General features: G+C 49.4%; 1 protein-coding gene across 4 annotated transcripts in view; it reads right to left on the bottom strand.

Moving 5' to 3' along the window:
* Positions 1 to 24,607, bottom strand: part of MBTPS1 (membrane bound transcription factor peptidase, site 1) — a 53,789-nt gene extending 29,182 nt beyond the window's left edge. For 3 of the 4 annotated variants that reach the window (XM_032389818.1, XM_032389817.1, XM_032389815.1), the window contains exons 1-9: positions 24,476 to 24,607; positions 12,491 to 12,982; positions 11,591 to 11,848; positions 8,636 to 8,839; positions 6,887 to 6,997; positions 6,352 to 6,461; positions 4,741 to 4,857; positions 4,264 to 4,331; positions 698 to 800 (exon numbers count right to left, since the gene is read on the bottom strand). In XM_032389818.1, the coding sequence (XP_032245709.1) occupies positions 698 to 800; positions 4,264 to 4,331; positions 4,741 to 4,857; positions 6,352 to 6,461; positions 6,887 to 6,997; positions 8,636 to 8,839; positions 11,591 to 11,848; positions 12,491 to 12,653 (1,134 nt within the window). In that variant the 5' untranslated portion in view covers positions 12,654 to 12,982; positions 24,476 to 24,607. Of the gene's footprint in view, positions 1 to 697; positions 801 to 4,263; positions 4,332 to 4,740; positions 4,858 to 6,351; positions 6,462 to 6,886; positions 6,998 to 8,635; positions 8,840 to 11,590; positions 11,849 to 12,490; positions 12,983 to 20,880; positions 20,965 to 24,475 lie in introns of all 4 variants that reach the window. The other variant, XM_032389816.1, reaches the window with a different exon arrangement.
* Between the last annotated feature and the right edge of the window lie 893 nt (positions 24,608 to 25,500).

The following is a 25,500-nucleotide window of genomic DNA, read 5'->3' as shown; positions in this document are numbered from 1 at the left end:
TCTGAAGTGAACAAAATCTTTCCTGGCTCTCAAACCTAACTAGATGTTGGATCCAGATTTGCATGGGGCCCTGTGTATAGATGACTGCCAGACCAGGCAGGAACGTTTCTCAAAATGCCGCTACGAAACAAGGCCTTGGTGAAGGCCAAGGACACGACTCGTGAGTCAGAGCATCAGGAAAGGCAGGCTGGAGTACCCGAGCCTGCCCAAAGGAGCGGCTACCTGCACATCCAACTCTGTCCTGCGGGTAGCAGAGGACGACTCAGTGGCACCATTAAACCCCAAGGAGCTGAGCTGATGAACTTGCTGGAGTTATTTCAATTTTGTCCAGCTAAATAGAATTATTTCCAGGGCAGCAGAGCTGATAGTAAACTGTTCTCACTGGCTTCTCCAGCTTCCTAAGGCAAAAAAATCCTCTCACCAACACTGAGGAAGGACTGCTCACCTTCCTACCAGTTAGGACAGTGGCATGAATCCAACCGACCTAAAAAGTGAGTTACTCAGAAGTCAGCCAAGAAGTGCCCCATGAAACGGCACACATCCAAGGGGCCAAATCGTTCATCCTAGTGGCCAGGCAGCACCCACAGCCCCGGCCACCTCCCCCAGCTGCTCTTCCAAATGCACACCTATAAACACACCCAGGGCTCACACACACACAGTTCTGTGCAGCGCACCCCGCTAGTGAAGAGAAGCCTACCCAGGTAGTCATTCCCCTTGAGGAGAAGCGGGCGATGTTGTCCTCAAAGTCAATGCCGCCCACTCCGATCACGTCCATTTGGTCAGCAGGGTTATTCAGAGTGCTAGATTGAGGCACAAAAACACAAGGGAAGAGAAGTATTTTAAACGAGTAATTCAGGGGGGCACCTGGGTGGCTCCATTGATTAAATGTCCGACTCTTGATTTCAGCTCAGGTCATGATCGCAGGTCCTGAGATCGAGCCACATGTCAGACTCCGCGCTGAGCACAGAGTCGGCTTGTTCCTCCCCCTTGGCTCCTCAGCCCACTCCCCCCCCCCATAAAAACTTTAAAAAAAAAAAAAAAAAGAGTAATTCAGATAAGGGCCTATACTTCCAGAAAAATCCAAGATGGCATTAGGTTCTTGTGTGGCTCCTGGTGGCTGTCTGTCAAAGGCCATGCTCTCTGCTATTTACACGCTGGGCTGAGGTCATTATCTTGTATGCGGGGCACCTTCTCATTATTTCCCAAGACGCACTTCTCCCTCGTGCTCCCGGGCCTGGAGGAGTCCTCTCTCTGAACAGCAAGAGACTCCACGCACTCACGACAGTCGCCCACTCACGGGCTCTCACGTCACTCTCACACGGCGCCCAGGGTGTGCATCCTGCCCCCACTAGATCCCACACTTCTCCGGGAAGTGGCAACAGCCACACACTGGCACCTGCCACCGTCAGGAAGTCAAAGTTCTCAACTGATCACGTGCAGGGTGCGCCCCTGCCTCACGGGGAACCGAGGAACGACCCCTCCACCCTCATCGTGACCTCCTCACGGGGCAGACAGACACAAAGGAAAACCATGCAATTCTCCTCAATACCACAAGTGCACCAGATCTGCAGAGAAATCATAGTGAAACAAATCACAAAGGTTTTAACTCTAAAGAGAAGACATTAAGTCAAGATGAAATCAAACTGTTGGAAAGTATCAATTTCAATGCATGAAATTGCATTTCTGAACCTCACCTATTACAGCTCTATCACCAAAACCAGAACTCTGACAATTCAATAACCACAAGTGATTTCCCAGGGGCTTAAGGGACATTACAGCAAGACTCTAGGGCACGTGCTTTTAACCAACTACTTTAAACCACCAGGAGTCAATGCCGGCACGGCCTTCTCAGCTCACTGGCCACCGACAGGCTACCAGGTGGTTGTTCAGAGGCACCAACACTGATTTTTTTATTGGCTTGTGCTAAAAACAAAGTCCAAATGTGCCAAGGGCGCAGGACCCTGAGAGGGGCTCGCAGGCGGGGCATCGTGGGGATGCATTACTTCAGAGGGGTGGGAGCACAACGCCTGTGACAGACGACAGCTCTTTGAGCACGATCCTGTCATCTGCCTCGCGGTCCCCGAAGCGCAGCAGTAAGGCATCACAGTGGGGGGGCTGTTCCTAGCACGAGCCCCCTGCGGCTCCACAAGCAGACGCTTCGTCCGACATGGGGCCCTCGCCAGGGTGCTCCTCTAACACACAGAAAACGGACAACTCTTTGACTGTAAGAGTGTGACTGCCCACAGAAGTCACAGGATTTCAGAAGAGTGACCAGCGTGGGGCAGCGCGGTCAGAATGCCGCGTGGAAGAGCTGGTGAGAGGGGCGTGAACAGATAGAAAGGCAAGCGAGGAGGGTCAGCAGCAAGAACAGGTGATGGGGACAGAGATAAAGAGGGTTACTGCAGGGAGACCCAGGAGGGGACTGGGTCTGAGGAAGGGGCAGCGGGGGACTGAGCAGAGCCAGCACCCGCAGGCTACAGTTCCCCAACTACGGCTGCAGGCCCAAGCGGGCCCGCCACCTGTTCGCATACATCCCCTTTTCCCGGAACAGCCACGCCCACTCGTTGACACACGTCCAAGGCTGCTTTCCCGTTGCAAGGGCAGGTGAGTGCGGACAACAAACACCACACAGCGTGCAAACTCTAAAATATTTACTATCTGACCCTTTGCAGAAAAAGTTGGCTGGCTCCAGGATGGAGTAGCGAGGACCTTAAAAACCAAAAAAAAAAGAAAAAAAAAAAATGTGCATCTAATTTAATTAGGCAATGACGACCTACTGCAGATTCTTGAATAAGAAAACTGCTAGAATCTGTCTGAGGAGCAGAACAGAAACAAGGGAAGGGAAGAGCTACTACTTCCAAGGGCTCAGTATTGGAGAGCCTTCCCTCTGCTGTCGAAGGTCTCCCTTGCAAGTGCCACCCAGGGTGGCCTCATGCCCACTGTGACAGACAGTGAGGCCGAGGCCCAGGGATGAGAGGGCCCCAGGGCCTGCGCTCTTCCCACAGCAGTGATCTTACACCATCCAGGCAGGGAGACAGGCTGGAAAGCTGATGGACAGTCTGGGGACTCCGGACTGAGGGGGGGACCAGAAATGGGAGAAGTGGCCGAGGGGGGAGAAACACATGAAAGGGGCAACGAGACAGCTTGGTACCTGGGGCCCCCCACACGTCACAGCAAACCCAGCACCGTGGGCCCCTTACAAGGAGACAGGATCACTAACCACGATCAGGCTGGAAGCACGGCTGCCAGGATGTGCAGCTCCGGACCTACACAGACAGTAATCTCCTAGAGCTCAGCCCAACCCTGGGCCCTGGGCCCCCTGTGTCAGTCCGTCAGTTGAGAACCCGTCCTGCACGCCTGGGGGCGTCACTGCATGACGCAGCGAGCAATTCTGAAGGCCCAGGCACGTGCTCGTCTCTCCCCGCTGAGCTGCAGAGTAGTGAGCACAGTCTGCGTCTCCTTTCCCCTCTGTGGTTACCTCATACCGTCACAGCACTGAACTACACACGTCCTGGGGACCCAACAAGGGAGGATGACACATATCCTGCCGCAAAAGCATTTCAGCACAAGGGATGACTTACACGCGTCACCTACAGAATAAGAATCAGAGCCGTAGGTGAAAGAAGATCAGGGTCTCTAACCAGACACGAGTTCAGGGCCTATACCGCAGTGACCGATGTTTCACATCTCATGCTGCTTTAGTTCACCATGACGACCCAGCACAAAGGGGCATTTCTGTGACCGCGTTCTCTCTGCTTCCCTCCATCTGACCCCACCCGTCAAGCCTGCAGACGCCGGCCGGGTCTGTTACACGGCCCACACTTTCCCCCTCCACCAGCTCTGCTGCATCTGCACCTCGTGCTTCCCAAGACGACAGCACCTCAGCCCATATACCGTCTCATGCCCGGGCCTCGCACAGTGGGTCTCAGTAAGTACTGTGCAATCCGTTTATTTCTAGCAGGTTTACTTTCCTGATGTCAGAAAAAAAAAGGGGGTGGTGGTGAATAAAAACTGTAGGCCTCCAAACTACTGTTTACAGCAAACTAAAAAATAATAAATAAAAAATTAAGCAGAAAAAGGCTGGCCTGAGCTGACCAGTGAGGCGGGGGTGGTGGGCACTGGCTCATTTCACAGTCTGGCTGGCTGTGTGTGGAATGTTCCCGTGAGACAGTCTGAGACAGACACAGAGACAGACGGACAACAGATCTGCAGTTACTTCAAGGGGAAAAGCCCCTCTAAGTCATCCCTAGGGGGAATACTCACCCATAAAGAGGCCCGTCGTTGCCAATAGCAGAAACCATGATTACGTTGTTAGCCGTTAATTCCCACACCTACAGGATTAGCAAACATTTATTTATGGAAGTGTGCCACTCTCAATCACATACAACTGTCCAAAAGTAACTACACCTTCTAAAAAGACTTCTAAAGAAAGAAGGGTGACCTTGAAAAGGTAACACTAGATCATGGGCACGGACGTTTGCCAACCAGCGTGTTCATCGGCGCTGACCAAACCCAGGATTTGGGGCCTTGAAGCACACAGAGCAGAGCCCACTCTCTGTGCAGGTTCAGAAACGCGCCGTTTGGAGAAGGAACCAGGATGTGCTGCTCCCAGTGCAAGTCGCCAAAGCTCACGCCCTTACCCATTGTTGCGACAGGCCACCAGCGCACCGGTGATGAAGCGCAGAGAGCAGAAGCTCTCACCAGGAGCGCCACCGTCCTTTGTGCGGGGACACGACCAACCTTGTCAACGAAGGGATGGTCCATGAAGTCGGGGCCGCCGATGCTGAGGTTCAGCACATCCATCTTCTTCAAGATGGCGTAATTGAAGGCGTCCAGGAACCAGGAGGTGTAGGATACCTAGTTAATTGCGAAACACGACTTTAGGGGTTTCAGTGAAAGTCTCAAAGGGCTACAACCCAGTTTATGTCTCTAAGGGTAGAGTATAGCCTCTTAAGCAGCATAATGTATTAACTAAAATTTCAGAAACGAAAACCCGGAAAAAATAATGCTCCGAAATGTAAAGTATACACCCAGAAATTCTAGGTCCCTGCAGCTGGACTCGAGGGACAGCCGTGCTGTGGGGGCTCTCTCCAGGCCAGACATACAGTGCCTCACCCTCAAGTGTACCTTCCGGGGTGGGGTGAACCCCCACACCTCTCACTGCCCTCCTTAAAAGGATTTATCACAAGACACTTCCCTTTCAGTTGAAAGTTTCTGCACAGTTTACTGTATTTGCCTAATATTCTTCATCCTAAACGACTGACGGGTAAACGGCATCAATAAAAGTTATCTCATAGAATTATTTCTCTGATGTTCAATTCCCCCCAGTTTCCTGACAGCTGAATCGCCTTGTGTATAACACCACTCAGAAGTTTTTATAAAATATACAATTAAACTTACAGCAAAAACAGGATCAGTGCAATATTTAAGAATTATGTTTTTAAAGGCTTTTACAGATAAGACAAGTTTGTTTCCTTGTATAGGCAAATATAGGAGGAGGGGGTACAAGAAATTAAGAAACTATCACACTGGAGACATGAGGAAGTAAGGTGAGTCCCTGCTAGATGGGGACAGCGTTGGGGGAATTATCCTCGTGTTGCCTTTAGATATTTTTGAACCGTGCACTATCTGTAAAAAGTTAAATTTAAAAAATAAATAACAGGACCCTCCCCTTTTCTATGAGTAGTTATGAAAAGCTAGGGAACAGGGCCGGGATCCCACACTGCCCAACGTGACACCACGTGGTACAGAGGCAGCCCTCAAGCCCATCACAGCCCAGGAGGGGTGGCAAACACACCAACTCGAGATTCTTCTCGTGTGTGAAAGCACCAGAAATGTGCCCGTGACGTGCGGGCAGGCCAGGAGGACAGGAAGGAATGAGATGGGAGGGAGCCTGCTGCGCAGTGCCCTGGGGTGGGGTCTTCAGGGTCCAAGTGAGGCTGATGGGGGGGGGGGTGGCGAAAGGGCGAAGCCACACAGAGGGGCCGTGGAGGGACAGCGTGGCACGTGTGGGATGCCAGAAGCAGCTCAGCATCGAGGAGGCGTGCTGCTTTTCTTTTTTTTTTTTTTTTTTAAGATTTTATTTATTTGCGAGAGAGAGAATGAGAGATAGAGAGCATGAGAGGGGGGAGGGTCAGAGGGAGAAGCAGACTCCCCGCTGAGCAGGGAGCCCGATGCGGGACTTGATCCCGGGACTCCAGGATCATGACCTGAGCCGAAGGCAGTCGCTTAACCAACTGAGCCACCCAGGCGCCCGGCGTGCTGCTTTTCAATGAATGTGTTCTCCAAAGTTTTACTTTTTCATGTTTCAATGTCAACTCCTTAAGTTTCAGGGGTCCTCAAAACACCTACCTGGTTATTGGTAAAGACCCTGAAAATATGAAGTTCCGCATCTGGAGCAAACCCCTGGCATTCCCGCATGCTGGCTATCACACCTGCCACAAAGGTGCCGTGGCCCAAACCTGCTGACCACAAGGAGAGAAGTCACAGAACGGAGCGATAATGTGCGCCTAGATGCAACACTTCAAACCACCAATTTAAACAGCCTCGTTCTCTGAGCCCCGGATGAAGAAGCTGCACTGCCCCTGCACGGTCTCCCACCCAGAGCCCACGCCCTGGCTGCCCCGATTCTGGGCCTCGCACCCCCGCCCCCTCTCAAACTGGGAGGTCAGTGCTCCTCCACCAGGCAGCCCTCTCTCCTCAAATGCTACTTCCTGACATCCTGAGACAGACAAGCTTCTGCCCAAAGGAACAGTGGACTTGTCTCGGTAACAGCCCTGCATGACTGTGTCATCATGAGCATCCAGAAAACTGCACTCTGAACCCATAAAACTGGGGACAGGAGCAAGGTTCAGAGACCGGGTCACACCACAACATTGCCACCCACCGTCGTCCAGCGTTCGCTCATTGGTCCAGTTGGTTCTCTCCTTCACATTTTTGAAGTGGGGATGCTTCTCGCTCAACCCAGTGTCAAAAACAGCAACCCTTACGTTAGCACCTTATTCCAAAAAAAAACAAGCAAACACAATCATGTTTGGAGAAATCACCTTTTTGGATTTTGTCTATAAAACACATTCCTCCTTGGGACCTGTCATGGAGGCCCAGAGCCTGCCCAACGTGCACGCGTTAGGTCAGGAGCCCCGGGGCCCTGGCCGAGCCAAGAAGAGGAAAAGACCGGGAGACTGGGACAGATGCCATCATGTGCTGCTAAATAAGACCTGAGGCTATAGGGGAAATCTCCTGGGACACCCCTCACCTGTCACCAGTGCTCAGTCCTCCACATGGGAGTGATCTACCCCCTTCTGGTAACTTCCCCCACATCTCCCTCCCCTCATCTCTGTACAGAGGCGCTATGGAACGAAGGGCACCAATAAAGAACACACCCCCGGGAGAGGGGAGACCATTCCCATGCCTTCCCTCCGATGCTGCTCATTAATAACCTCTGCACACGGGCTGCCAACAACATGTGGGGATAAGGGTACAGTAAGGAAAACCAGTACGCTCTACACTTTGCTATAATAAGGAGTCTATTTCAGTTATAAGCCAAAAGCTATGTGCACCAATGTCAAGACTGACATTGCCAGATCAAGAAATTCTAGAAAACATGTAGAAAAATCCAAGACACTTGTATTATTTAACAGCTAACAGATGTCACGAAGGTGGGGTCTTTCTGGTGTGAGAGTTGTGTTCACGTGTCAATACTATGTTAAATAATCAATTACACTGACCAAACTATCAGAACATACTTCTTACATTCAAATAATGGACACAATCTCAAAAACCACTTGGTTTGGGGGGGAAAGAAAATGCTTTTCTGCTTAGAGAATTTGCTTTGTGAAGAGTTCTCGCCCTGAAAAGATAAAACCATGAGGTGATAATCATTTTAATGAAACATCAGTCCACCAGGCATGAAGAGTTCAAGTGTCTCAGACCTTCTGCAGGGCGCGGGCTAGGGAAATCAAGGGAGAGGTATGGGTCTCCCAGGCTAGTGGATGCGGGCGAGGACCCCGAGACCAGCTGAGATGGACAGGGGTAGGGTGGGGAGGGGCTAGAGAAACTGGCTTCCATTTGGGGTGGGGTACAAACCTTCACAGTAGTTATGACAGCGATGTTCTGCCATGATGCATCAGTCAGGAAAAGTACCTTATTGGCTGTTTTATTTCCTAGGATATGGTCATGAATACCATCCCCTGCTCTGAAACTAATGATCGACGGTGCACACTCTGTAACTCAGCCATTCTGCACAGAGCTCCACACTCAAGGGAAAAACTCATTTTCACATTATCTCTTCAAAGTAACCATCTCTGCACTTGATCTCATTCCCTATGTCACCTACGTGTCAAGAGGAGAGAAATGCTCCATCTACCCCCAACCTCAGAAATGATACAGAAAGACAGAAAAGGTGCAGAGCATGAAACAATCTCAAAAGGCACAGAAACAGAAACAGATGCCCAGCACAGCGGAAGTCAAAGGCGGGCGGGGGGGGGGGGGGGGGGGGGGGGCTGCCGGACGTGTCCAGCTCCACACGAGCAGAAGCACAGGTGCCTGAGGCCTGTGGCAGCAGCACTAGGCACCCGAGACGGAGGGGCGCCCCGGCCACCAGGCCCCACGTGGCTCCTGGGCGAACAGCACGCACCTGTGTAACCCATCTGCCAGAGCACGTCCGCCTGCAGGGTCTGGGCGACCTGGCGTGGGATGGCTCTCAGCAGCCGTCTACTCGAATGTCTTCCGGTAGCGTGCCAGAAGCCGGAGCCCAGGGAGAGGCTGGCTCTTCGCAGGGGACGGGATGACTGCCACTTCTGGCTCCACCGGGTGTCGTTACAGGGTGCTACGGGGTCCGCTAGAGCCAAGGAGAGACAGATGAGAAGCGGAGCGGCACGGGGACAACCCGACCCGTCAGGGAGAGCACCCATTCTGGAAAGAGCGCCAACTACCCCTGAAACCCTGGGTGACGGAAGGGGGGCGGTTCTCGCCCCTGCCAGAGGCCTTTCTCCAGGCAGTTACACCCACAGGACATCACTTAGCTATCATCGTTATTCCCAAAGAGTCCTCTACTTGGCATTTCCTAACTGACGGAAGGCAGAGAAGGACTGGCAAAATAACCACTTTTAAAGAAAGAAAGTCAATCGTGCCTAAAGCTGAAGAGAGGAGAAATGCCTGATTTTTCACCAGCAACTTGTTCTCACTGAACCAAAAGGGTTAAACACAACGACGACAACAGAACAACAAGGAAGCACGTGGCCACCGAGTGATGGCGACGTGTCACAGCACTGGGTGCTGGGACAGAAAAGGGCATGTTAACCCACCACACCTGTCTCTGGTCCAACAGCAGCAGGACCTTCTTCCAACTGTACAGTGCTCACTACTCTCAACATGCTTTCCAAAAGCAGAAGAGCTAGAAAGGAGTCGGGGGGGGTGTGGGTCTGAAGGCGACGAACTGCGTCTTCTCTTGACCCTGCGGGGGGACCGCGGGCTGCGCTCACATCAACACCTGCCAAGCTGCACTGACAACCACGAGTTCCGTTAGCTGTAAGTACCTTACTTTGTTAAAAATGGAAGGAAAAAAGCAAAAGAAACACAAGAGTAGTCCTTACCGTCCAGGACCATGCTATCACGAAGAAAAACTACATCTCCAATCAGTTTTGAGAAGAACACACCTGTGCTCCTACTGCTGAAATTCTGTCTCTAAAGCAAAAGACTATCGTTTATTCCCGTCTTACCAGGCTTCCCCATGAAAAAGCACAGGGACCTGGGAAAACAGTCATGTCAATTCCATTAAGTAATTATTTGCACAGACCAACTGAAGTTATTCTGCGCTGAACCCGCCATGTTGACTCTGTTCTTTAAGTCAACAGCGGGGGACATACTGGGGGTGCTGACGGGAGAGTGGTACTGACGACACGCGAGGGTCTGCTCCGTCGGCCTGAAGCGGACCAGACTACACCGAAGTCATGAGCTCGGCTCTCTAAGAGCAGTTCAGAAAAACTAGAGAGTACTGAAAGGAAAGCAGTTAAAATGGTGAGAGGGCTTGAACCCGTGTCGTGTGAGGGACAGCTGAAGGACCTGGAGAGAAGAATCTGTCAAGGGGGACACCGTGGATATCTTGACAGTATCTTTAAACACTGTCTTGAGGCAAACAGGTTGGCTCTGTCTTCCAGCCTGTGGACAGAGCCAGGGATGGGAGCCAGGGTGCGACAGGCTCCAGCCAAAATAGAGTAGAGCCTTCTCACAAACACAGCCAGAGAAACAAGCAATATTTAACGTCTATTTACACCCTAAAAACTCTGCTAAGCTCTTACACTTGCACTATCTTATATCATCTTTGTGAGAACCCTAGGAGGTAGGTAGCATTATCTCCATTTTTCGGACAGGAAAAGATGAAGCTTACAGGAAAGCGGCTCAGCACACGAGGTGGCAGATGGCGACAAGACGGACCGGGCCTGTCAGCAGTGCGCCACGTCCTCAGGGCGCATCAGGCACATGTCTGACAGCCATGGTGTGGAGTGTAGAGAAAGGAGCCCAACCCTGAGATTCCAGGATCGCTGTGCTAAAATTAGGCACTCCCATGTTTCTTAAAATGTCCTGGGGCTCTTTATGATAAAAAAGTAAAATAAAAAAGCACAATGCTAAGCCATTTACCTAGCTAAGTGTACAAGGTCTGGTTTGGTTTGATCTTCCTGGACTGTTTTTAAAGAGAAAAAGCATCACAGAACATCCTGCCCGACACAGAGAGCTCTGAGGAAGTCAGACCCCTGACCTCTGCGGAGCCTCCAAGGGCGGGCTTGTCACACTATGCAAATTAGCTCGGCCTCCCCGGGCGCCCTCCCCGAACCTCAGAGGCTCTCAGGCCTACTACCTGACAAAGGGAGAAAAGGAAAACTTTATTGCTCTTTCCTTCCAGGGAAAAAAAATGACAGTAAATAACAGACCTGGCAATTTGTTACCCTAGTTTATCACAAATGGGAAAAAACCTTTTCTCTAGTAATAAGCATGCTTCGGAAAATGTTAAGTAGTAAATATGCAATTTATTATTTAAGGATAAACTCTACCCTGACAAGCCCAAGTTGTAAAGAAGGGGGAAAGAATGAGCCCTCAGGCTGGAAGAACAATCACATGCCTTCCACCCTCACACCTACACAGCCTGTGACTGAAACAGGCCCAGGAGGGCAGGACTGCACATGGTCAGAGGCTCTCAGAAAGACAAAATGAAACCCACACAAAGGATGTTCTACAAGATGCCTTAAAAATAAAAACACACGCTGACAGACGCACAGTGCAACCAGAGGAAACTCAAAGACCCCGACCTCTCCGAGGAGCCTGGGTGAAAACCACCTGCAGCAGAGATGAGCATCACCACCGTCCCCTACTGCAAACTTGCAGATTTTTCCCACCAGAATAGCACGAAGCCTGTTGTTAGTTTTTTAAACTCCTGGCAAGAAAACGTTCACAACTGATGAAACTAGATGAAGGGACTTGCGTGTTGACTAAGCCCCTTCTCGGCAGCCTGTGTGAACATGCACATTCTCTCTCTGAACCCCAGCGAAGCAGATGAAGCAGACTGACAAGCGGAGCCCGCCATCACAGTACTCACACTCTGCGTACTTGAGCGAACGGAAGACTTTCCGCTGGGGTGTCACCCGCTTGATGTTGGGATGATCTTCAAGTGTCAGCAGCCCCACTTTCTGTTTTTCTTTTATCTGAATCACCTCAAAATCACTAGGGTAGTCACTGGATGGGTTGTTTCGAGGAATGATTCTCCAATTGTCTATTTCACTGCTCTTCAGGGCACTCGAAATAAAAGAATTTCTAGCTTTGGCTGTAAAGTATCCATTGAAAGCCACGATGTATTCTGAAATCAATGACCACAAATAAAAATAAGAATTTATGTCCCTGTATTGTAACATAAGGATGTATCCACTCTCAAATTTCCCTGGTAAAAGAAAACTTACAGATCCTAAAACCTACAGTAGAAGGAGCAGTAAACCAAGACTGGTTTAAAGGCCCTAAACAGCCATTTCCAGAGCGCTGAGTTAAAATGATCTGTATGAGTCCCCTGATCACAGAATACATCACTTAAAATCAGATACCTGTGCTATTTTTCAAAAAGCAAAAATTAACAGAAGTTTGAATATATGGCAAAGAAATGCACGTAACTTTTTCAAATAGGAAAAAGGGATTCAGAAGGAAAGGCTCAGTTTTATTTTACTGAGCATTCCGCACCTCCCAACTCCCCACCCTCCGCGGCTGCAATGGTACCTGTCCCAGAGAATCAGGTTTTAGGGAAGTAATTCAGAATGCCAATGTCCTTGCTTCACAGAAGCTACCTATCTTGGGAAAACCAACTTTAGCAGAGTGAACATCTAAGCGCCGTGCACTCACCTCATATGAAATGTATCATAGAAAAGAGGGCAATGTCTTTTTTGGCAAAAGCTAATATTTAAAATTAAGTTTTTAAAAAATGGGGAGGGGGGGGCTAAAATAATATCATTACCATATTCCACAACCGTTGAGGAGAATTCCACCTTCAATGTCAGGTGGGAACAGCCAGGGCACGGGGCCTTTTCGAAAGACTTCTTCTCCAATCTGTCACCCAGATGTTTCTTCCCACAGAGCAAAACCACTAGCAGAAGCAGCCAGATGTTGACAAGCTTCATGGTCCTAAGTGAATATGGTCATAAAATCGCATAAATTCAAATCGCACTTTTTTTCTTTCTTGATTATAAGTTAATTTTTGTTTCGGCCAAAAGCTGAAACATTATTGATCAGCCATTTTACAGTCTTGTCCAACGTAAATAAAAGTTAAATTTCATGGCCTTTTGTGGTTTGGCCTGGAAAGAGGCTTTCATTTCTTTCTTCGTTTCTTCTCCATCTTGGGCCTCGGGCTCCTGTCACTCTGGGCCAGACAACTGAGTCCTCCACTCCATCTGCAGCACAGAACCACAGTCCGGCAAGGCGGGCAGTCCCTCTGGGAGTTGTGAGCCGTCTACAAAACAAAGCGAGCCAGGCGGGAGTCAGTCCTGCGGGAGTCAGTCCTTCGGGAGTCAGTCCTACGGGAGTCAGTCCTTCGGGAGTCAGTCCTACGGGAGTCAGTCCTTCGGGAGTCAGTCCTATGTGTACCGCAGGCCAGAGAGCCACACGGACGCCCCGTGAGAAGATGAGACAGACGTGCGGCTCTGGCACGAAACACCTGTCTTCTCTTTTAGTTACTCCTCACTTCTCTCCAGCAGAGAGAATAAGAGATAAGACGAAATAAGAAAGGTTAAAACAAATGAGAAAAACGGAGCAAACTGAGCATAACAACGCCAGGAATACTGAGCCCCCTAGCAGCCAGAGAGGGGGGATCACACTCCTGCACATCTGCCCCCCTGCTCTGCTTCGACGTCAGATTCTCGATTCTCATCATGTGCAACCCTTCATCTCCAGGGCTCTTCCCCAACAGCATTTGATTTATTTTTTAAGTAGGCTCCACACCCAGTGTGGAGCCCAATGCGGGGCTTGAACTCATGACCCTGAGATCAAGACCTGAGCTGAGACCAAGAGTTGGATGCTTAACCAACTGAGCCACCCAGGTGCCCTGCAACAGCAGTTTAATTCCTCATAAATTTTACCAACTCTTCAGGCAAAAGCTTGGTAGATACATCCTCACTTTCTACCGTAAAATAATACCTAAGCACAAACTAATTTCCATGCAAGTCATATCCTTGCCCCTTTCTTTTAGAGAAACTATGCTTTAAAATTATTCAAACTATTTTGAATATTTTCTGCCAATTCTATGAAGAGAACATAGAAGAGTTTACACAGTCATCAAATTTATTTTACATGAAGCCTGACCTTAAAGAAATCTAACCTGCTAAATAGGTTATAAAACCAGATTACCTCTTTACTGGAAGTAATACAAGAGAACAGTTTGTCAGATGCACTGCTGCCGAAGAAAAGTGTTATCTGAGTGTTAAATTACACACAGGCACAGATATCTTTCAAGTATGTGAATGGCAGAAAAATGATCATTCTTCACAATGAAAAACAGAGCCGCAGTAAAACAAACAAACAAAACAGCGATGCTGCCTGTGGCCTATCCAGAAAAATCGGTTGCACTGATCCCACCAGAAACATAAATAATCCAGCAAGGGGAACACAAATCAGTAAGACAGGACAGGCCTTACACTGCTAACTTGTTTCTAAAAAGAAAACACTTAGGACCAGGAGTTGACCCCCTTTAAAGAGAGGTACGGAATTATTAAAACCCTTTCCTCTGGCAGCAACTGGTGCTTTAGAGTAACAAGGACTTTGTGGTTTCTGGAACTATTCATATGTGCCTCTATTCACAGGAAAACACATAAAATATAAAAAAGTTTGAAAGGTTAATATTTAGGACTTCACTGCTGTAATAACACACGATCCTGAAAAGCAGGCCTTCTCCGGCACTAGGGACTAAGGCTGGTTGAATGGAGCTCATCAGATGGAAATGAAATTTTAGAAGTTATTTCCTATCAACACGAAGAACAACAATGAAAATGCCAACCACAAGAACAAAGAAATTAAAACCAAAGATCGGAACAGAAAGACCAAAGAAAGGCAACAGGGGACACCAAAAAAGCCACTCCAACATATTTCATGGCAATACGCTTGGGAGTGAGCCCCAATTTTTTCTGCTTATACCTGATATTTGCAGTAATGGGGTATCACAGAATATAATCACATGAAGCATATAGCTCACTTAATTATAGTATGAGTGGTCAAAGAAGATAAAGCTCACCACTGCTGAGAAGAGTTCTCATATTAAATGAACTTACAGTGAAAAAGATTTAAACAGGTCTATCAATTAAGGCAAATTAAAAAAAAAATAAAGGCAATCTCTTAAGCTCTTCTGCCTCAAGCTAAAGAATCTATGACATATTTGGGCTACATGTAACAAATATTACTGAGTGATACTGGTGAGCCAATCTTAGACCTAACTGTGTCAGATCGACTTTAATTAAACCTGTGCTTAATCTGCACACAGGCACGGACAGCGAGCTCATACCGCAGCCCGTGTGGAAGAGATGGCTGGCATTCTACAACTGATCCCCAGAGACGGACTTCGCAAGACAGAGAAATGGGAAGAAAAGGTTAGAGGGGTTTTAAACTTTAAAAATGCCCAATATAATCAGCTCTCTCCCGAAGAGAAGATGTTTTAGGTTTTGGAAAAAAGGACACCGCAATATCCCTAAGACGTTCTACCTTAATTTATGCAATTAAATCATACAATTTTATATCGTGCTTACCAAGATTAAGGTGCAATCCAGCCAAGAGGCCGACTATAAAAGCAAACAGCTAAACAAAGCGCAGGAAGACACCGAAGAAGAGGCGCACACGCAGGGCCGGGATGCCGCACTGAGAGTTCTTCTGGGTGAAACGGGAGGCTTGTGCCGAGGAGGAGGAGGAGGAGGAGGAGGAGGAGGAGGAGGGGGAGGAGGGGGAGGAGGAGGGCGCTCTGGCAGAGCCTGAGCCGGCAGAGCCGAAGTGCGGAAATACGGGGGGAGAAGGGGAGCAGCCTGAACACAGCTACAGCACAGCCCAGAACCACACAGAACGTGCAGAGGACCAGTAAGTCCTCCGCACGAGGAGGGAGGCCATGGGGTGCCAACCTGGAGGCGGAAAGATGGTGGGAAGCAGGCACCTGGTGCAGGTGCGACCTCTGCGCGGGGCCCTCGGGAAGCAATGGGAGTGAGGTGCGCAGAGATGATCCGGAGCCCGGCGGGGCTGCTGAGCAGCTCTGCTCCCAGGTCTGACTCCTTTACGGCGCCAGTCACAGAGCCAAGCACCAAGAGACGGCAGGGACACAGCAGCCAACAAAACCCAAGCCAAACCTCCGAGCTCACGGCGTGAGTGCGTGCGCGCGCGCGCGTGTGTGTGTGTGTGTGTGTGTGTGTGTGCAGAGGTGCCCCTTGAGCCTGGGAGGGGGCCTCTGAGGAAGGACCTGCGGAAGCAGGAAGCTGGCCAGGCCAGCTGGGCACAGTACCGGAGGCACCGGGAAGGGCGAGCCCAAAAGCCCGAGGCAAGGAACACGCCTGGTTTACGTAAGGAAAGCCAAGGGGCCAGTGTGGCTGGAGCAGGGGGAGGGAGGGGGAAAGCAGAAGGGATGGGAGAAGTGGGGGGAGGGCCTTGTAGGTCAGAGAAAGGACCTCAGCTTTCACTGCCAATGGGAGGCAAAGCAGGATCTGAGCAGAGGAGCGACCCCAGCTGGTCTGCACGAGAACTGGCTCGCTCTGGCTTCTGTGCAGAACGGGGCACAGGCAGACGCAGGAGGCCGACTGGACGGCTCCCAGGACGACTGGGTCGGGCCAGGCCGGGGCAGGAGGGGCGGTGAAGGGGGGCACGCGTCGGCAGTGAGACAATCCGCAGACAGCCAGATTTGGGGGGTGCACACCTGAGGAGCCAGGGACAACACTGAGGCCTTTCGTCCAAACACAGATGGCATCTGCCCCTGACAGAGACGGAGAAGGTGCAGGAAAAGCAGGTGCTGAGCTCTGACCATGTGAAAATTAGGGTAAGCATTAGCGCTGGGAAGGCATGGATCAGGGCAGAAAGGAACAGGGAGATCAAAAAAACACCAAAATCTGTGAGAAAGAGTTTCCATAACGAACAGCGGTCTGTTGAAAGGGCCACACACAAAAAGGCGAACAGCAGCCTGCCCCAAACTCCAAAACCACCAGTGGCTGGAAGACACCCTCAAGCAGAAAAGTCCCGTGGGGATAACGGGAAGGTTGGAAATAATGGGACAAGGAGACACCTCTCTGTCTGATTCGGTTGTGGGTGACCTGCTTACATTCTAGGTTCTAAGAAGACACTCTTTACAAAGACCCATGGCTCCTAAAAAACTCTGACAACGGATACTGAAGTTTCTATGGTTTCCCAATCCCAGAATAAGAAGGCTTCAAAATATAAATTTGCTTTGAAGAAAACAAAAATGCCACCAGGGGCACAGAGGCTGGTGAAGGATGCCACGGGCACCGAGGTCACAGGACAGGCCACTGCGCTGCTGGCCTGTTTTAAAGACAGCCAGTCCCCACTGACTTCTCTACTGGGACTTCAAAGGCACAGACCGCACCTCCCTCATCTAAACATCTACTCACCTGTGTCGACGATGGGTTACCCGCCCCCCCACCGGCTCTCACCACGCAAGGCAAACCTGCTGAGCACTGTCCCTGAGACAGCCTCACCATCGAGGGGCAAGCATGGAAGCAGCAATGCACACAGAGCGTGTAAATACAGACGCAGACATACACACATAGGAAAAGAAACATTTTAAACAAGAGCTCCGTCTTTCCTTTTCTTCCTCTCTTTCTGCATAATCTGGCAGAGGGCAAGAAGGCGCTGGTGGAGAGCCACGGTGGCCTGGTGTGGGGCGATGGCGCTTGAGAGGGTGAGGAAGGTGTGGAGCAGAGGCATCTGGTGAGGATGTCATCTGAGTGGGGTGATGACCATGAAAGCGGGAAACTGAGTTGATCAAATAAATATTTACAGATAATGGGAAGCAGGTTTCTATTGTCAGAGAAGAAAGGCACAGGTATGAATAAGGAAAAAAACCTGAAAGATCCATGCAGGATCAGACTGAAGTTGGAAGTACTGGTGTGAACTCCAGGTTCTCCATATATGGGACAGATAGACATAAAAACAAACATGCAAGTGTGTATGTGGTACACACGCACACGTACATTTCCTAGCTGTCTACTGCAAGGACACGGGAGTAATGACAGCTCAACAGGAGAGAGCCCTCTAGAACCCAGAACTGGTTTCCTTTTTTCTTTTCTTTTTTAAGATTAATTTATTTATTTGAGAGAGGGCGAGAGAACATGCTCGCATGAGCAGAAGAGAGGGGGAGAGTAGGAGAGAAACTCAAGCAGACACTGTGCTGAACGCGGAGCCCAATGTGGGGCTCCATCCCACGACCCCGAGATCAGACCTGAGCCGAAACCAAGAGTCAAATGCTTTAACTGATGACACCACCCAGGCGCCCCCCAGAACTGGTTTTCTAAATGCCATTCTTCACTGCAAGGAACCAGGCTCCTAGTTCCAGGTGAGTGGGCAGGTGAGTGGGCAGGTGAGTCTGGAACATCCTGTGCCAGAAAGTGAGAAAGCACTCAGAGAACAATGGGAGTGTGTCTGAGGAACACAGAGGCCAGCGTGGGACAGCCTAGCATCAAAATAATGAAAGTAACAGATGTTAACCCACTGCAGAAAATACAAAATAAGAGTCCACAATAACATTTAAAACTAAGTTGAAAGCTTGAAGAACAATGAGATATTTACATAGGCCCGGAATGCCTCCCCCCCCCAAAAAAAAAAAAATCCTTATTTCCAAAGGGACAAGCTACTTCTCCTACAGCAGAGAAGCTTCACCAAGTTAACCAGCCAGGGGACAAACGGACCCAGACACACCGAGCAGATGACTGGAAGAGGCCGGCATCACTTGTGGGGTTCCTGCCAAAGATACACAACCTGAATCACATCATGAGGAAACATCAGAACCCAATCAAGGGACATTCTTCAAAATAAACTGGCCTGTAATTTTCAAAACTACCAAGGTAATGAGAGCCAAGGACTGGCTGAGACACAGCTCCAGACTGAAGGAGACTCAGGAGACATGACCGGTAACTGAACTTGAGGTTCTCAACTAGATCCCTCTGCTGTGAAGACATTCCTGGAACAATTGGCAAACCTGAATGGGGCCCGCCTGGGATGACATAGCAGGGAGGTATTGGGACTCATTTCCTGATTTTGAAGAATGTGCTTTATGTAAGAAGGACTCTGCTTGCAGGAAATGCCCCATGAAGTATCTAGGGATAATGGGTATCAGGTCTGCAACTTACTTTGAAATGGTTCAGAGGGGAAAAGGCTTTGTGCTGTTCTTGGAACCTTTCTGGTAGATTGAAACTGTTTCCAAAATATGTAAAAAAAAAAAAAGAAGAAGAAGAAGAAGTTGTTTTATATTTAGTCTCAGCTGCTAGGAATGAATGAGAAGGATGGAAGTATTAAATTTTAAAAAGTGGTGGGGAGGGCAATTTTAGGCTCTTTTCTGATACTCAGTCTGAGCTGCCCACTATGTGCACGACCAGACTACAAACCATGTCAGATACTCACACACACCAACTGTCACACAGAATGACATTCCAACAGCCCAAGAGATGTGACTGAGCTAGTCGAAGTGAAATTCAAACTAATTCTCCTTCTAATGAATTGACAGAACCCCTGAAAAGATTCATGGTAAAGTAAATTTCTGTTAAAACTGACTCCAGTGTTTCCACAATTTACATTAGATCAAGAAACTCCTTGAAAACAAGTATAACTGACATAGAACATCCTACTACCTTCAGGTGTACATCATCTTAGTGCTTGGATATTTTCACACACTGGAAGTGATCCTCCTGAGTCTGGTTACCATCTATCACCACACGAAGTTATAACAATGTAGTCTGTCCCTGACTTATTTATAACTGGAGGTCTGCACCTCCTAATCCCCTTCACCTATTTCTCCTGCCCCACAACCCCTCCCCGCTCTGGTAACCAACAGTTTCCTGAACCTATCAGTCTGTTTCTATTTGTTTTGTTTCTTCATAAAAACCAAGTAACACTGTGAGAGACATAAACTGAGACACCAGTATAAAACACAAATCATGTTTAAGAGTTCAACCCAATAAAATGAGGACTCTCATATGTTGTGAGTGAACGTAAATAAAACTCCTGTTACCTTTTAGAACAGTTATTTACCAATTTGTATTAAAAGCCTTAAAAATGGGGGCGCCTGGGTGGCTCAGTCGTTAAGCATCCGCCTTCAGCACAGGTCATGATCCCAGGGTCCTAGGATCGAGCCCCGTGTCGGGCTCCCTGCTCGGCGGGAAGCCTGCTTCTCCCTCTCCCACTCCCCCTGCTTGTGTTCCCTCTCTCACTGTGTCTCTCTCATGGAGCGTTTATTCTGTGGCAGTCGCTATTCTAAGCAATCTTCCCAACCTGTTACTAACCACCCCCTTTCCAGATGAAAACACAGAGGTGCCCACGGTGGCTCATCACCGAGCCTGGAGCCACGTGGCAGTGAGTGGGAAAGCCAGCTGGGAACCTGAGTAATCTGGCATGGAGGCCACCCTCTTAAAAGGCAGGTTACCCTGCTTTTCTAAAATCTCCCCTAGAGGGGCGCCTTGGTGGCATAGTCGGTTAAGTGTCCGACCCTTGGTTTTGACGCAGGTCATGATCTCGGGGTCATGGGATCAAGCCCTGTGTCGGGCTCCACACTCAGCCCGAGTCCGCTTGATACTCGCTCTCCATCTCCCGCAGCCCCTCCCCTCAGCTCACAAGCACACACATGCACGCACTCTCTTTTAAATCTTTTTAAAAAAATAAAATAAAATCTCCCCTAGAAATTCATTTCATAGAAGTGTGAATCTGAAAGCATACAATGATTTACACCCAAAGACTATAACCAGGAAAAATTAGAGAGTATCTAAATGTGCAATACGAGACTAGCTAACTGATTAACCGAAACTATGGAATGCTGTGTAGCAATTTCAAATTATGTTCCTCCAGAAGGCTGAATAATGGTCCCCCAAAGATATCCACATCCTCATCCCCAGAACCTGTAAATATTACTTTATACAGTCAAAGAGATTCTGCAGGTATGAGTAAACTAAGGATCCTGAGATGGGGAGAGTACTCTGGATTATCCGAGTGGGACCAATGTAATTACGAGAGTCTGTATGAGAGCGAGGCACGCCCACTGAGCTACTCCCCCACTGACAGCAGGAGAGAGAGGACGGAAGCCAGAGGCTGAGGGAATCAGAGGAAGAGGCCAGGAGCCAAGGAACGCAGGTGCCCCTAGAAACCAAAAAGGGAAGGAAACAATCTCACCTGGAGCCTCCAGAAGGAATGAAGCCCTGCCGACACCTTGACGTCAGCCCAGTGACACTGATTTTGGACTACTGACCTCCAGAACTGTAAGATAATAAACTGGTGTTGTTTTAAATCACTAAGTTTGTAGAAATTTGTTAGAGCAGCCATAGGTCTTGAATATATTTCCCAAAGAATACGGGGAAAGGTTAATGCAATATTAAGTAAAACAGTTCACGGACAATGATCCAAATTTCGATTTTTAAATAATGTATCTATATGCACAGGAGAAAAAGAAAAGGAAAAGACCTTTGCCACAAGGTAACAGTGGTCCTCTCTCTCAATGATATTAGTACAGGGAGTTACGGTCTTAGTTCTGGTCATTTACACTTTTACAAAGAGCCTATGTTACACTTTCATAATTAGATAAAATAACTATTTAAGTACTTTAATAAACCTTTTATAGAAAAACAAATTTTCTGGTAACACAGTGGCACAAAGATTCAAAATATATTTAAGATTTAGGTTTTTTAAATAAATTTTATTTATTTTTAAGTAATCGCTAAGATGCCTAACATGGGGATCGAACTCATGACCCTGAGATCGAGTCACACACCCCGACTGAGCCAGCCAGGCGCCCCAAAGATTTGGTTTTATCTGTACACACAGTAGGGCTTAGAAGGGATCTATTTCCTAGGAATTGTGCTTAATAATCTGTGTCTACCTTAGCGCTCCAGGCAAAGCTTTTCGCTCGTTTATTCTGAACAGGCTTATCATGTGCCATATCACCTACTCACAGGGCCTAGCTAGAGCTGTTACTGGATCCACTGTTTACTGGATTTAATTTCTATAAATTCTTTATGTAGAAGACCTGGTGATCTTTCCATACAAAGGTACGCCCTAAAAGATGGTATTTGCACAATTATGGATTTTCTGTTAATAAGTATGCCTCTAATACAGGTGAAATCAAAACATATTTAACATCAAATACTAAATGGAAAATAAACAATTCAAACAATATATGCCAGGAAGAAGATTTAATGAGCTATGTTTTAAAAGGAGACCAAGTAGAGGAAATGTATTACCTGGGCAAACAACTGGTCTGACAGCTAACATTCCTTGCAGCTCAGGTTCTTCTACTTTGCATTATAATAGAATATCACTCAGATTATAATTCTGAGTATAGCTAAAGTATATCTGAAATCATTTCTTTGCAAATAAGAACACAATTCAGGGGAGAGGAAATTACTTGTATCACCCCACGGTCATCTAGTTTAGATACACCAGCTTTTTTAATGAACCTTTACTGAAATAGCTCCAGAGAAAATTGAACTGTGTTTAGGCCACAAAAGGGTAGCATTCAGTTCAATTACACTTTGGCTGTAAAAGTACCACTTTCATAACTAATTGCACACTTGGCAGTACTACCACTGTGTAATCAGCTAACATTTAAACGATGCCAGACCGCACTATCTTGAAATAAAGGTGTATTCTTCAGACTGACTGAACCATTCCTTCTGGCACATTCTGTCCATTAGCGGGACAAAACAAGTAATTCAGCCCAAAGAGTCAACAATGCCAGAGTGAAGAGGTGCTTGTCTACACTGTCCTTTACTGCCTGTTCTTTCACGGGTGCTGTGTCCATCTCCTTATTCTCTTGATCCTTCAGGCATCCAGCGCTAGCTAGCCAGCCGCACGAGGCAGGCACCTCCAAACCCAGTACTTTCCTCAGTTTACTTGAAACTCATTTCCTTAAGCAAAGACATCGTCAAGATTAGTAAATCCAGGTAACAGATCTCTGCAGCACGTCAAAACTGATTAGGCCACAGGGAAGGGAAAATCGATGTGTCTGTTTTTACTACCTCCTTGGCCTGTCTCAGGCAAGATGCTGACGGAGACCAAAGTCCCCACCCAAATACCAAATGCAAGGTCTAGTCTCCCAACCTTAATTAATATTTCAAGTCACAAAGGGTTGGAGTTGTCAAGTTTTTCCAATGAAATACAAACAATATCTCAACTCTCCCCTGGTGCAAAGAGGCAGTTGCAAATCTCCCCCTAAAAACCCCACACAGGACACAGATGAAACCCAGGTGCAGTTTACCTAAGTGTTCACCCCTCCTAGCTTGTTACTCTATTTATGACACTTAACTGTGGCTGCCACACAAAAGAGGCAGTAGGTAGGGCAGAGCAGTAACTATCTACCACTAGAATGACAGAAGACGGAATCAAACGTGAATTTGAAGGGAATGCTAAAAATTTAGCTAGAAGAGATCCAGCTTGATCCCATGGGGCCCCATGTGCTGCAAAGACTCTGCAAGCACTAAACTAGAATTTCTCTTTTTTCATGGATACAACCAACTCTTGAATATGAGAGATGCATGGGGAGTGCAATGCAGAGGCTGAATGGGCAAGGGTCCCACTGAGGCCAAGCCCAGACACAAAGGCCACAGATGATCCCACCTCAATGAAATATTCAAAAGAGACAAGTCTGGGGAGTCAGAGAGCAGATTAGTGGTTGCCTGGGGCTGGAGTCAGAAATGGGTAGTGACTGAACATGGGCACTGGGGATCTTTTTGGGGTAACAAAAATGTTCTAAAAGTGGGTTGGTGATGACCGCACCAAAAAAAAAAAAACACTGAATAAGTACACGTAAAACAGGTGAATTTTATGGTATGTAAATTTTACCTGAACAAAGCACTGACATAAAATATATATATATAACGTGTGCTGCAGATAAAAAAGAAAAGTTGGGAAGAATCAGTTCTCCAAGCTCCTCGCTCTTATACAAATGCAAACTGAGACCCTACAGGTGGGTTGCTTACTAGCACAGCTAAGGCTAAAGGGCCACAGGAAAATAAATTCTACGGAGTTCAGCTCTGAGATCTTATGCTACTTTATTTCACTTGGAAGTGTCCTTCAGAACCTAAAGTATTTAACTTAATTTGCACAAACTGGCCAACATTCCCAGGAGCTCTCACCAAAACAAAGGGTAAACATCTTAATAAAAATGATACTGATAATCTATAATATAGCAGTCTTAGACCTAGTCTCAGGTAGCGCACACACGACAGGGCAAGGCAGGAGTCTCTCGGGCCCACCTTGCCGACGGGCTTCCTGCACTGCACTCCTGAAAATCGGGAATTCAGCAGTGTGCTCAGACTGCGACAAGCAAAGAACCGAGGTCGCTGAAAATGTGATCCCGGAGCCCCTACGGGAGCCGGCCCGGAACCGTGGGTGCGCCGGGAAGCTGAGGGCCAGCGCCGGGGACACGGTTTCACTCCGTTGAAGTTTATTTCACGGGGAGAAAACGGTGAGGCTGAGCAAGCTAGCACCCCGCGTGAGCCCGGAGAAAGGGCCGGGCAGGGCCCCCCAGCCGCAGCCCGCCGAGCACGGCCGCACGCGCTGTTTCGGCTGCTGGAAAACGCCCGTCAACCCGTCCGCCGGTCTTCCCGTCTGTCCCCCGCCCCACGCTCCTGTGCGGCTCCCGGAGGATCCAGGGGCGCAGGGAGGCCCCGGCCCCGGCCGCCGCCGGCGCACACCCCCACCCTTGGGGCCTCGGGCGCGCGGGCGGCTGTACAGGTCGGCGGGTGTGGGAGCGAGCCTCCGCCTAACCTACCGGCTGCCGCCTCAAGCTCGGGTCCCGCGGTCCCGGGATAACGGCACCTCCACGGCGAACACGCTTCGCGTCTCCATTCGGGGCTGTTTACCCCCAACTCTCGCGAGACTGCGCGACCGGGGCGGGGAGACCGACGGCTGGGAGTGCCGGGAGCGCCGGCCCCGCCGGCTGTGCGTCCCCTGCGTCCCCTGCGTGGGCCTGCGTGCGCGCTCCGGACGCCGGGGGCCGCCGGGCCCGGGCCGGGCGGACAGACAAAGGTCTCGCGACACTTGCGGCCGTGGTGGGGGGGGGGAGGAGAGGGTGGCGGGCCTTCCGGGTCCAGGTCGGTGGCGGGGCTGGTGGGGGGGTTGGGCAGTGGACCCTCGGGATGGTTGCACGTGGAACCCGAAAGCGGCCGCGCGGGGCCAGGGCCCAGGGATGACGATCCTGGCGGAACGGCCAGCATTTGCCGTAAACGCCCGAGAGCTCCCAGCGCAGCGCCCTCTTCCTGGGGCCCGACGGGGTCCGGATCCGGGGCCAGGCTCGGGCGGCACCCCCAGGCACGCACTTCTGCAAGCCTCTGCCCATTTGTCCGACGCGGCCGCCGGGCCGGGCCCGGGGACCCCCCCACTGGCGGGCGAAACTGCCACCCCAGCCGCGCTTGCTCCGCCCGCCCCGGCTCCGCTCCGCTCCCCACTTCGCCGGGACCACTGATGCCCAGTGGTTACCCTTGTTGACGAACAAGGCTCGGTGCGTTCAACTCTGAAACGCCGGCCTCCCCCGGAATGCCTGCGTGGTTTAGGTACTAGGATCGCGGGCTGTTTTGTGCCCACGCGTGGAACCGGCCCACGCTTGGCGCTGGGTACAGGTGGAGGACGGAAACGTGTTCTGGTATTGCTTTTGAAAAGGGATGTGCCATACAGTCAGATAAAACTTTCTATCTTGTTTGACTTTCCACAGCAGCACGATAATGCTGAGGGGCACCAACAGGACACGAAAGCGCAGCACTCCGTATTCCCTTCATCATTCTTTAACCAACCTGGTCT

The sequence above is a fragment of the Phoca vitulina genome, unplaced genomic scaffold (genome assembly GCF_004348235.1).
Source record: "Phoca vitulina isolate PV1807 unplaced genomic scaffold, GSC_HSeal_1.0 scaffold56, whole genome shotgun sequence".
NCBI lineage: Eukaryota > Metazoa > Chordata > Mammalia > Carnivora > Phocidae > Phoca > Phoca vitulina.
This window is presented reverse-complemented; position numbering and strand designations above follow the sequence as displayed.